Source organism: Astatotilapia calliptera, chromosome 13, assembly GCF_964374335.1.
Source record: "Astatotilapia calliptera chromosome 13, fAstCal68.1, whole genome shotgun sequence".
Classification (NCBI taxonomy): domain Eukaryota; kingdom Metazoa; phylum Chordata; class Actinopteri; order Cichliformes; family Cichlidae; genus Astatotilapia; species Astatotilapia calliptera.
The window spans coordinates 4,483,759-4,496,072 of record NC_137434.1 but is presented as its reverse complement, the minus strand read 5'-3'; the positions used below and the strand labels follow the sequence as shown (position 1 = coordinate 4,496,072).

Genomic DNA, 12,314 nt, shown 5'->3' with positions numbered 1-12,314 from the left:
AGCAGGGAAAATGGGAAAGTGTGAGGATTTGAGTGAGTTTAACAAGGTTCAAACTGTGATGGCCAGATGACTGGGCCAGCTTTGGGCATCTCCAAATCTCCAGCTCTTGTGGGATGTTCCCAGTCTGCAGTGGTCAGAACAGGGGTGAACCATTAACAGGGTCATGAAAGCCAAGGCTCACTGATGCACATGGGGAGTGAAGGCCGGCTGTGAGGTCCGCTCCAACAGACGAGCTACTGTAGCTCAAATTATAGAAAAAGTTACGGCTGGTTCTGGTAGAAAGGTGTCAGAATACACAGAACATCACAGTTTGTTGTGCATGGGGCAGCAGAGTTGCAGACCAGTCAGGGTGGCCATGCTGACCCCTGTCCAAAAGCAATAACAATGTGCACATGAGACCTGGACAACAGAGCAATGGAAGAAAGTGATCAATCATTTTTTTTTTCTTCACATGGATGGCTGGGTGCATTTGTGTCCCTGACCTTGGGAACACCTGGCAGCAGGATGCTCTTCTGCATGAGGACTAAACCAGCAGAGGCAGTGTTATACTTTGAGTATTAGCCAGTTAGATTAACCAGCCTCAAGTGGTTGTTAGAGAAACTACAGTTTAAGGCAGTGGTGTTGCTGCAAAGCAGTTCTTTTTTACTTAGGTTTATAAAACAAATCTTCTTGGTTAAGTTTATGAAAAGCTAACGTAGAGCTGGGCGATATGAGATTTTTTCATATCACGATATGTTTTTTTCATTTCAGTCGATAACGATATCTATCACGATATAAGCCAAATAACTATATTTGTAAGATTTAAATGTGCCGTTGCTCACAAGTAAAATGTGAAATAATCAGCAGCTTGTTTTTATTTAAATATTCATTTTCCATAATAAGTTCAACAGGGTAGATGTACTTAAGGAACATGAGACTTTTTCAGATAAATAAAGGCAAATATTGCAAACTGCACAAAAGGCAGCCACTAAAGCGTTTAAGTTTCAAAATAGAACAAACGAAACAGACTAAATTGTCAATTCCACTTAGAAACAAAATATTAATTCTAAAAATAAATCTTAGTTTGTTTTACAGAAGAACAGACAAAACTGACTAACTTTTGTCAATATCAAATAAACTGAGAACTAAAAGGAAATTCTCGATCTCTCCTTGTTGTATAGCTGAGCTTTTCAAACAGTTTTAACAGTTACTTTAGTCTGACAAAAGCCGAATGACGAATTAGCGCTTCCAGTCAGAGACTGAGGCCACGTCCACACGTACACGGGTATTTTTGAAAACTGAGATTTTCCGTTTTCGTTTTAAAAAATAATCCGTCCACACATGAAGGAAAACGCTGCTATGAACATGCCAAAGCAGCAGGTGGCGCTAGATTCCTAACCGTGCAGAAATGTTGGCCAATCAGAAGTCTAGAAGCCTCGGTGGGAAAAAGTAAACAAAGCTGCGGCATAGAAGCAGAACCGAGTCGTATGTGTGGAGGGACAGTAACTGTGTGTATATGTAAGCATTTAAACACTGCAGAGAGTAGAATTAACAGTAACAGTATTGTAGAAATTCATTTCACCGAAACAATAACGTGGCGCACAGTGTGACGTCAAAAAATGTGCACACCTTTGACGCTGCGTTTTCTCCGTTTTTCTAGTCCACACGTAAATGCAAAAACTGAGTTTTTAAAAATCTTCGTTTTCAGTGACCAAAAACGCCGTTTACGTGTGGACGAAAGGTGCAAACGCATAGAAAAATCTGCGTTTTCAAAAATACCCGGGTATGTGTGGACGTAGCGCATGCACCAGTTTATTGTATTTCCAGACTTGCTTTCGGCACAATTTACAGTGCACGCTACTCTGTTTTTTGTCAGACTTGAAATAGCCGAAATACCTTCACACTACGGAACTTCTATGGCTCTTCCGTTCGACAATCTCTCCGGCATTGGAACCATCATCTGTTTTCTCTTCGGTCACGCTCATTTCCTCCATTACCCGCTGGCTGCTTCCCAAACAAACACACGTGCGGCTTGGCACTTGTGCTGTACGTAACAAGTCACGTGACGTGACGCTGCGGCTGTGATTGGTTCGGCTCTGCGTTACTTAATTTGGATTGGCTGACTTTTTTTTTTTTTGAGGACAAGAGCGACGAGGTCTATCGCAATAGCTTAATTTCTCTATCGAGTAAAAGTTATATCGCGATACATATCGTTATCGTTCTATCGCCCAGCTCTAAGCTAACGGTTTAGGTTAAAATATGCATGCTGGACTCTTTCTTGGTTTTTAATGTGGGTAGAACCGCAAACTTGTACTTTACCTCCCAGTCCACAGAGTGGGATGAGTGCACATTTAATAAATTAACCTTCATAATGACGCTGTGGATGCTAGCATTAAAAAAAGTTATACTCTTGTTCTAATTAGTAAATTGTAGCATTGGTGACACATAAATCCACAGCTCAAACCATTGCTGTGTTTAGCATTACAGAGACGCGCATTGTTGCTGAGGATGGTGAAATAGAAAGTAAAACATGTCCTCACAAACTAAAACGGTAAAGAGCTCGATTACGACACAGTAAGGAGTAAAATACGCTTGGACTGAAGTGAAAAAAACACCAGTGAAATTCAAGAGAGCTTGGGTGACATTTGACACATCCTGTCCTTCAAGTGTATTAGCACATTTCGTTTTTGAAATGTATCCTGAGATGGTAACTTATAACGTGGCCTCCTTTCAAAAATGCAGAAGTCTTCATGCTTCTGTTTGATTTTATTTTTGCAGAGGTATCCAGCAGCAGTTATCCAGCTACAGAGAGACTGTGATCCGACAGGCCACGGCAGCGGCAGGCTCGGCCGTTCACCGCGACGACGCGCCGACCTGTGGCATCTGCCACAAGACCAAGTTCGCAGATGGCTGTGGGAACCCGTGCTCGTACTGCCAGACCAAGTTCTGCGCTCGCTGTGGGGGGCGTGTGTCCCTGCGATCCAACACGGTGAGGGAAGGCTACACTTTCTCAGCACAAAAACACATATTTTTATCCTTGTGAAGTAGCACACAGCAATATAGCAAATATTAAACCTGCCCTCACAAAAGTGTGATGCAGTATCCTCCACACGTTTCAGTGTGAAGGGCAAAAAGAATAGAGGACAAAAGATAATACTTTGATCGTTATTAAAGGTTGAATTGAAACTCATTCTCCTAAACAGCAATATGCATCAGTTCCCGGACAGAGCTGCAGCTGTCTGGAAGAAATACAGCACTGTCACATTTGAAGAGTTTGGATATTAAAAAGTATCACAAGTATAATATCGAGTGATGTACACGCTCTTTAATTTGTATATCTTCAATATGCATTCTTTTCTGTATTGTAAAAAAGAACATGATCACAATCCTACAACCCAAACTGCTTTATACGTTAGTAAAATGAACAGTATACAGATACAATAATACAGAATTAAATAGGTTAATGTAAAAAACACAGTAATGTATATTAGGGCTGCCACGATTAGTCGACTAGTCACGATTACGTCGACTATCAAAATCGTCGACGACTGATTTAATAGTCGACGCGTCGTTTGAAGCTTTGTAAGATCCCAAAAGCCGCAGGAATGAGTAGCAGGATTTAAGAGTGTAATAACGGACTGAAACAGAAGATGGCAGCACTGCATGTACAAGGATGCCAGCTGCCCTTAAACCCCGAAGAAGAAGAAGCTGTGTCCCAGAATTCATAGCGCCCGGCTCAGTTTCCAACAATGGCGGCAGCTAGTTAGTTTTAATATTACTCTTATTATTCTTTCTGGGTCACAAAATAAACGTTTAACATATTTTCAGGCGAGAATGTAGCTGTGTAAACCTCAAATATCGGCTCAGTTTATCAAGACACCACATATTTTCAAAAGCGCTCCGACGTTTTCGGAGACGTCTGTTACCCGCTAGCTCGATAGCTAACTGGGGGCAAGGCTAACTAGAGCCGTGAGAACACCGGACTCCCGGCCGTCACGTAGATAACTTTAAAATGTTATTGTTTGGCTTTTTTTTTAGTATTTTATTTGTTCCTGAGTAAATCGGTTTGGCTGAGATTAAAGTTATAGTTTTTACACAGCTGAATAAACGTCAAACAGACAGCTGATTATCAGAAGTGTGAGATGCTCCAGAATTTACTCCGGTGTCCTGTTATATTTTAGATAGCAAGGAGTTTATTAAACTTCACCGAAACAATCTGCAAGTTTAATTAAAATTTAATAAACTACCATCTTGTCTTTATTTTTAGTTAGCACCTTAAACACTTAAAGCTGTAAGCTAATGATAGTTAGATAAGAGCAGATGCTGCTGGTGCAACCTACAGCTTGTAGGTTTTACGTCCAATGGGTGATGATCTGATTAGTCGACTAATCGCAAAAATAATCGGTGACTAGTCGACTATCAGAATAATCGTTTGTGGCAGCCCTAATATATATATAAACACAGAAGTATTTTCCTTTTATTAAATTTGTGTGTACACTATACTGAACTAAGAGATATGCAGAGTTTTATTCCTAGGCGTCCACTGACCCACTTTCGAGCCTTTTTTTCAGACATGGCAACGTTAGAACAGGAATATTTCAAAGATAAAAGCCTGACATTTTCACTGATCTTTCTCAACATCAAAATGAACCACAATCTGTCATTTGGGACAGATTCCCCAAAAGTATTGGCTACTAATAATATGAAAAAATAAAACTCCAGCAGTCCTGCAAAATCCCATATTTGAGCACACCTTAATACGAATATTGAAAAAGACAGTCAGTGACCATTTCTGATTGGCATATAGTTTAATGTAAAATAAAGCACGCGCAATACTTTTTAACATAAATTTCTTAGTTGCAAAAATGACTCCAGCATGAATCGACTTGTTGTATTTGCTGGATTGAGCAAGTACGACAAGTTGTGCCACTAAAGCAAAAATCAGCATGTCGTCTTGTTCAGCAGGAACAAAATACCGGAGATTCCAGATGGCGCTCTAATCACAAGTCAGAAAATAAGTTATTTAAATATGTGCATACATTTCATTAAAGACCTGGGTCACTAAAATCTCAAATCATCACATTTTTACAATAGTTTCTGCTCAGCCATCTCTGATTTGCATTAAAACTGAACGACCCAAAGTTTGGACATGTATAATGATTGCTAGGAAATTTGAGACGGTTGAGCAGCAGGAATGTTTGATTTTAGATGGACTGATGCTGTTTGTGCCCAACCTACGCATGTTCGCTTTCCTGCTGAGTTTATGCTGTTATCCTCAAGATTCAAGCCTTATTTGATGCAATATGTTTTTTTTTCTAAATTATGGTAACGTTGTAAACACGAATAAGTAATTGAAATTAAATCTACACTCAGTATACTTCCTACAAGCAGCTGGTGATAAAAGCACGCACTGAACATCACATCAGGCCTCAGGTGTTGGAACTCAGATGGAGCTGATGAGCCGTGGGTCGTACTGTATGTGCTCTCGAAATGTACTGTATCTGAGCTCTGTGTGTGTTACCATGTGTGTGTGTGTGTGTGTGTGTGTGTGAGAGAGACCTGGTAAAGGTTAATTGGGCATTAGACTGAGCAGTGGATGGGAGAGGGGGGTGTCTCTCACTCTGTCTCGCTCTGCCAGGGGTCCGGAGGTGCCCTATACACACACAGTGGGGTGTATGTGCGTGTGTGGTGATGCTGGGAGGCAAGTCTTCCTCTGAAATAAGTGACATCCCGTCTTACCCCCCAATCCCCACATCCCCTCCCCTGAATTGTCGCTGTGGCATTTAATGACCTCACACACGCAAACACACAAAAGTACATCCTAATTAGTTAGTGGCTAATGTGGGGAGAGTTCAGCAGGGGGGTGGGGGGTGGGGCGTTACATTTAGTGGAAACTTTTTGAAAGGTACATTGACAGGTACGCACACATACACACAAGCAGACTCACAACACTGTTTATTAATGTTTGTTTGACTTTCTGTTTAATTATACTTTGTTAACTTTGCTCAGTGTGAACAGAAAACATGCGTTACGACTCAGGGAAGACATGAAATTACTCAAGAATACCGGCTTGAGTTTTACCACCACTGGACATTTACTCAAATAACTAAAGGAATACAATCATTTATACAGAAGCAAATCTTTTTCAGTTTCCTTAACGAGACAGTCAAACAGAAAAATTAGTAATATTCAGTTGTTCAGTGCCCATTAAGATACAAATCTGTGTCTTTCTAAATCTACATCTTTTGGAGACACAGAATTGATGATTATTTTTCATTCAGTGATTGCCAAAACTTTGGAGAACAATTAAAAAATACACATTTTGACAGCACACAGCTCAAGTTCACCAAAGATAGTCATCACCGAAACCCAGGACAGGGATTTAAAATAAAGTTCTGCTTTAACTGTTATAGTTTCTGTTGCAGAATCGGAGCCTTGTGTCTTTTATCATGTCTCTTTCTCTAGAGCCAGATTCATTAGCGGATTAGCTTAGGTTTGTTTAAAGGTTGTAGATTGATCACACTTAGCCTAACGCTAATTTAAGTATATGCCTACCTCTAAAACTCAATATTAAACTAAGTGTTGGTTTAATCTGTACACAAACAGCACAGTTTTGATTTTAGATGGAGTCAGCTGTGACCAGAGATTGCTACTACTTGTTGCTAATGTTTGTGGACAGTCTGTAGTCTGTTAATCACTTGGGTTGCCTCAGTGGCTTAAAGATTCATTTTAGGTTGAGATGAAGCTGTTACATTACTATATTGTTATTGTTACTATCTAGTGAACTCGAAATGAGCTGGTAGGTAGGCCTTTGGACAGAATAAAGAGCTTTCCTATGGCAAGCTAAGCTGTCTGCTTTAGCTCTATATGCTTTTAAACAATGAAATAGATTATGTTCATATTTGTGAACTGAGGATAGAGCGGATAGATTTTTGTATTCTTCTTTCAGCTTGAAGTTGGTTTATAGTTTTGCTTTAACCTCATTTTCATAAATCAGAAACATTCCGTTTTAATTTAGGGAGGCTATAACCATGCACGAATCTTGTCATGTGCTGTTGTAGGCCAGCAACTGTTAGGTATTTGTGTTTGTGGTGGATGTAAATGAGGAATTTTAAAGGGCAATGCATTTTCATTCATCTTCAGTGATGGGAATATTATTGGAAACTGAAATATCTGCGTATGACAGTGTTTGTGACTTGCAGGCTTGCACAGTAGGATCATTGCCATGCTTTCAGATACCATTTTTTTGTTCACATTCTTTCTGTCTTTCTTTTCATTATACATGGATGGCTGACTGGGCTGCAGGAGGACAAAGTGGTGAGTGATGCATCTTTTCTTCTCTCTTTTCTGGAGCACATAACTCTGACCAAAACCTTTAAGAAAATACATGTACATAAAACAGACCCTGTCTTCTGTCTTCACGCGTCTATTAGTTCTATTGTGAAAATATTACCTTATAAATACAGCACAATTACAATTTAATTTATGGCATGATAACGAGACTAAAACAAAACACTCATCTGCTTTGATGATATTCTTGCAGTCAGATGCACGCTGCCACCTCAGAGGTAGATGATGCACACAGACCAATACACTGTATGGACAACTTTAGATTTGCAAATGAAAACATGTGGGAGGAAGTGGCAGCAGTCCTAGGCAAACATAGGGAGATTACAAGGCCCAGAAAAGAAACATACTCATCATCTTGACATTTAAGATGTGTAATATTGTCAGTGTGGGACAGAGCTTAGTTATTATACATCTTTTTAGAAAGGGATTTAGTAGTTAACTGGAAGCATCTTCACAAGTAGTTAACAAAATCCTAATTCTTGCAAGAAATGGATATTGTGTTTACGTATTAATAGCTGGTGTGTCTGTTGTTGTTTACCTATCCTTGGTCATCTCTCATTTGTTGATTGTGACATGTTTGCTTTGTAGCTAGCTTATGGTGTCTTTTTAAAGCAGGATTTGTCTTTTTTGGGAACACCTGTCAACATATTCAGCATATATTCACTAGCTATCTAGCTATAGTACTGATTTACAATAATTTCAGAGACTGCGTCTTCAAAAAGCAAAAACTGTATCTGATTTATGTTTGTCTGTTAACCCTTTGGTGTTGTCTCCTAAGCTGTCGGGCAACCACGTTTCTAAATCTAGCTTTAATTGCCCAGTTTTTGCAAATGTTGACCTGTTGGACACTAAAACTGACCCAAAGAACCCACAACTAACTTTTGTACATGCTGAAATGGGGCAAGCATATCAAAACGTGCAGCCTAGCTTAATTAACACCTTACTGGCTGTCATATGTGGCTTGTATGTTGGGATTACTGACCCACGAGTGTTTCGGTGCATTGGTCCCTACTGTAAACTTCCTCATTGTCATTAAGCCTGGTTGTTCAACATGATACTGCATGACAGGCGTACCTGGCAGAGATGCCTTTAACATCTTCCCCTACTTGTGTAGTTGTGTGTGGGTTTAGAATTTTTCTTGGCCTTGGCTGACTGTCCTTAGGGCAGCTGCCAAACCAGCACTTTGATCTTTATTGGCTGGGCTGGATTGCCACGAGTGTCCATCAGTGCTTTGGTGTGCTGTACATAGTGGTCCCACTCCCTGCTAAAGCTTGGTACGCGAGGCACTGGCTCTAAAGAGGAAAGTTTTGGCTGAATGGAGGCCTTATGTAGCTGGATACTAGACCAGGTTTGAATTACTCTTGACATGGATTCATTTAATTACTTTAATTTTGGCTGGCACAGTGAACCAAAAGTTACTCCCTGCTTTGTCCACTCCACTCAAATATAACACTCAAAGTTAAATTGAAGCACTGGCAAGTATAATTCTTGCTGTGAGTGATATAATGATATGTATTATGTAGTATACTATAAATGTTTTTAATAGTGTTTCTAAACAGGGTCATGTTTGGTCTATGAAGTCGCACACACTTGAATTTATTTCAGTTCACAGAAAACAATGACTGGTTAGCAATTCAAGATAATGACAAAAAATCTGAAAAAACTATAAGAGAGCAAAGGTGACAATTGGCAGTGCATATTATTATATAATGCATTTTGTACCGTTGTCATTGTTATTATTAATCTTTCATGCCATGGATGTAATACAGTTTTATATGAAATGCCCCCCCAGCAGGAGTGGCAGGCTCGTGAGGGCTCATGACGGCCGCTCTCAGGGGCAGAAGCAGTATTAGTTGTTGGCAAATCACATGATGAAGTGCTAGTTGTTGTCATGATGGTTTCCTGAAGATGTAGGTGGCAGAATGTTTCCTTGTCCTTACCCTTGTGGAATTTTGGTCAAACAGAAAATTGTTCATTCGATACCTTGGCTGATTGGGACCCACACCCATTTTTGCACCTTGGCTCGTGTGATTAGGCAGAGGATCAATAGGGGGTACATGACCCTCTTGGGGGACACTCCCATAGGGCTTAAAAATCTGGGACTCTCCACGATTTGACCTTAGAACTCAAGAAGCTGAAGAAGCTTCTCAGGTGAGAGGTGAAACGTCTTCAAGAAACTTAAAGAAGTCCAGACACTTTTCTTTCCAAGCTCCTTAGACTACAATGATCTGGATGACTGATGACCTTCCCAGTCCATCAGTTTAGTCAATGAGAACTACGCTATAGGGTGTAGTTTAGAATGAACTAGATCTTTCATGTTAGTTGAATTTTGCAGTTTCTTTGGACCAGGACGTGTCCTCACAATGACCTCACCAGCCCAGTGCAGTTCGTGGGAACACAGACCTCAATTACAGTTTAAGTGTCTGTGATTCCACGCATAAACCTCGTCTTCACACGGTGAGCATGAGGATCCATTTGGACATCTGCATGCTTGCCAATTTTTTGTGATTGTGCAAACTGAGCTGTAGAGATTTTACAATGCACCAACTGCGCATGCACCCCAGGCAGTGGACAAGTCAACAAGTATAACAGGCATGAATGCAAGTCTGCCATCTTAGATTTTAACTGGCATACATTTAAAAAGTTTTAATGTGTTTTTTTAAATACTTTCTCACTTTTTTAGTTTCTATAATTTATTTTTTTCACCATTATTTGGTATTCAGGTCTAGTAACAGGGTTTTCGTTAGTAAACACAACTCATTGTATTTCTGCATAGATTTTATCAGCCTTTCTAAAACAGTTTGACATTTTTCCATTGTTTAACTACAGCATTTGCTTATTTGCTGTTAAAATCATACCCAATTGATTTTGCAATCATTAAGCTAGCTAGCATACAACAATCTTTAACTTTTATGTTTTGCGCTCCTTCAAATTTGGAATTGCTAGGATGTTGAATATGGAGCTGTCAGGCAGAAGGAAAAGAGGAAGAACACAGAGACGTTCATGGGTGTAGTGAAGGAGGACGTTAGCGTGACAGAAGAAGATGCTAGGTATATGGTGTGATGAAGGCGCAGCCAACGGAAGGACATTAAAATATCGAATATAATTTTTGTTTCCATAACCACTCAGCAATATGACCAGAATCTAATATTCTGACATAAGACATTTATCGTCTCAACAACGATATACATCACAAAATTTTACATTTTCTGAAAATTCTCTGAATCTCGGGCAACTTGATTTGCGTGAAGTCTTTTTTTTTTTTTAGCTGGTCGTGTACCTGAAGTCAAGTGTTTTGACCGATGCATGAAACTATACATTTTTAGACATTTTCTTTGTGGGTATTTATTACATGGTGTGCTCCGGGGAAAAGCCCGCTCTAATGTTTGAATCTAGGGTCTATTTTTTAGCACCTCTTTTTTGCTTCTCATCCGTGCACACTCTGCTTACTCTTTCACGTGATTCAGTTTATTTTGAAAACTCTCAACAGGATCTTCAGCTTTATTGTGAAAGGTTTATGTGTAAATAAGCGGACAGTGGAGCACGCAATGGTTTTACCTTCGTTGTTGCTAATGACAACGCATAAAAACAGGCACTTGTCCTTCCGTAGTGTGGCTATATTAAAAATAAGAGAAAGAGAGAACTTTAAGAAATTAACACTACAGTGACCATCAAATTGATAAAAAATATTTCCGTAAACAGTTTATTTTGCGACACCACGGAACAAATGATAGCGTAAAATGAAATGATAGACGTTTTCATATCGTCATCCGATATATATCGTTATATTGAACAGCCCTATCACTCAGGATGTTTTTGTATCATTTTTTCTTTACAACTCTTAATTCTCCTCTCGTAACAGCTTTAACACCACTTTGCCATTTTTGTATTACATTGGCTACAATCATGTTTGAACTGGCAGCGCTTACCGCACAAAGTTGTTGGTGTTTCATAACAGCAACCAAAAATACTAATGCTTTTAAAAATGAACACTTTCAATAAGTCATTGTTAAAAAAAAGAACACTTTTTCATTAAAGTCCAAAGTAATATAAAGCAGGAAACTGAAAAAAACACTAATAGTCACTATATTTTTCCCTGTCATTCTCACATGTGTCTGCTTAATTCGTTGTGTTATGAAGTGTGGTAGATGGATGGATACAACGATAAATAAAGTTTTAATAGGCACAGGGATGTGAAGCGTGTGGTGCACGCAGGCTAGCGTGTTGTGCTAATGATATTCAGTGCTCATTATCTGCAGTGATACCTGTGCTCTAGTGGAGAGATGAGTGCGTGTTGTTGTACTGAAGCCAAGTGTTTCTCACAGAGAGGGCCATTTTTGAAGTCTTGATTCTTCCTCTCATGGGGAACTACAGAAGAGCTGTTTGTGTTACTTCACCGTCACACATGCACAAATACACAAACACCTCTTTTCCCTCTCTTTGCTTTCATTGTAATGTCCAGGGCTGTATTTCTGTTGGGGGGGTGGGTTTTATGTGACTGTAACTCAGCTCGGTGCTGGTAGATTGCTGTTTTTAGACCAGTTCTCATTCAGAATTACTGGCAGGGATGTTTACAGACTATAGATGCTGTTAATTTTTAGAAATACAAAACTTTCAGAACTCTAAAGGCAAATCGAGAGAATGCAGACATTACATCTTCCTTTTTCCTAATAATACATTTAGGAGTTAAATTATTATGAATTATTATGAAGTTAATGACCATTAACATTAATTGTTTCTGATTGCTTAAGGTTAGGGTCAGCTGCTTTAGTATTACTGAAATATACAACAGGTGCAACAATGAGACAACCCCCAATCTCCCTCCTCGTCATTTCTGACTGTTTTTCATTAGTTTTGTATTTGGCTAGGGATCATGATACCTGGACCTACAGAGGCTGAAGAGGTAGTTCAGCTCCTCCAGGATGGCATATCAATACGTACCATTGCCATAAGGTTTGCTGTGTCTCACAGCACAGTCTCAAGAA

General features: G+C 39.5%; 1 protein-coding gene across 9 annotated transcripts in view; it reads left to right on the top strand.

Moving 5' to 3' along the window:
• Positions 1 to 12,314, top strand: part of rims1a (regulating synaptic membrane exocytosis 1a) — a 117,756-nt gene that overhangs the window by 34,187 nt on the left and 71,255 nt on the right. For all 9 annotated transcript variants that reach the window (XM_080288029.1, XM_026190751.2, XM_080288028.1 and 6 more), the window contains exons 3-4: positions 2,758 to 2,968; positions 7,285 to 7,296. In XM_080288029.1, the coding sequence (XP_080144155.1) occupies positions 2,758 to 2,968; positions 7,285 to 7,296 (223 nt within the window). The remainder of the gene's footprint in view (positions 1 to 2,757; positions 2,969 to 7,284; positions 7,297 to 12,314) is intronic.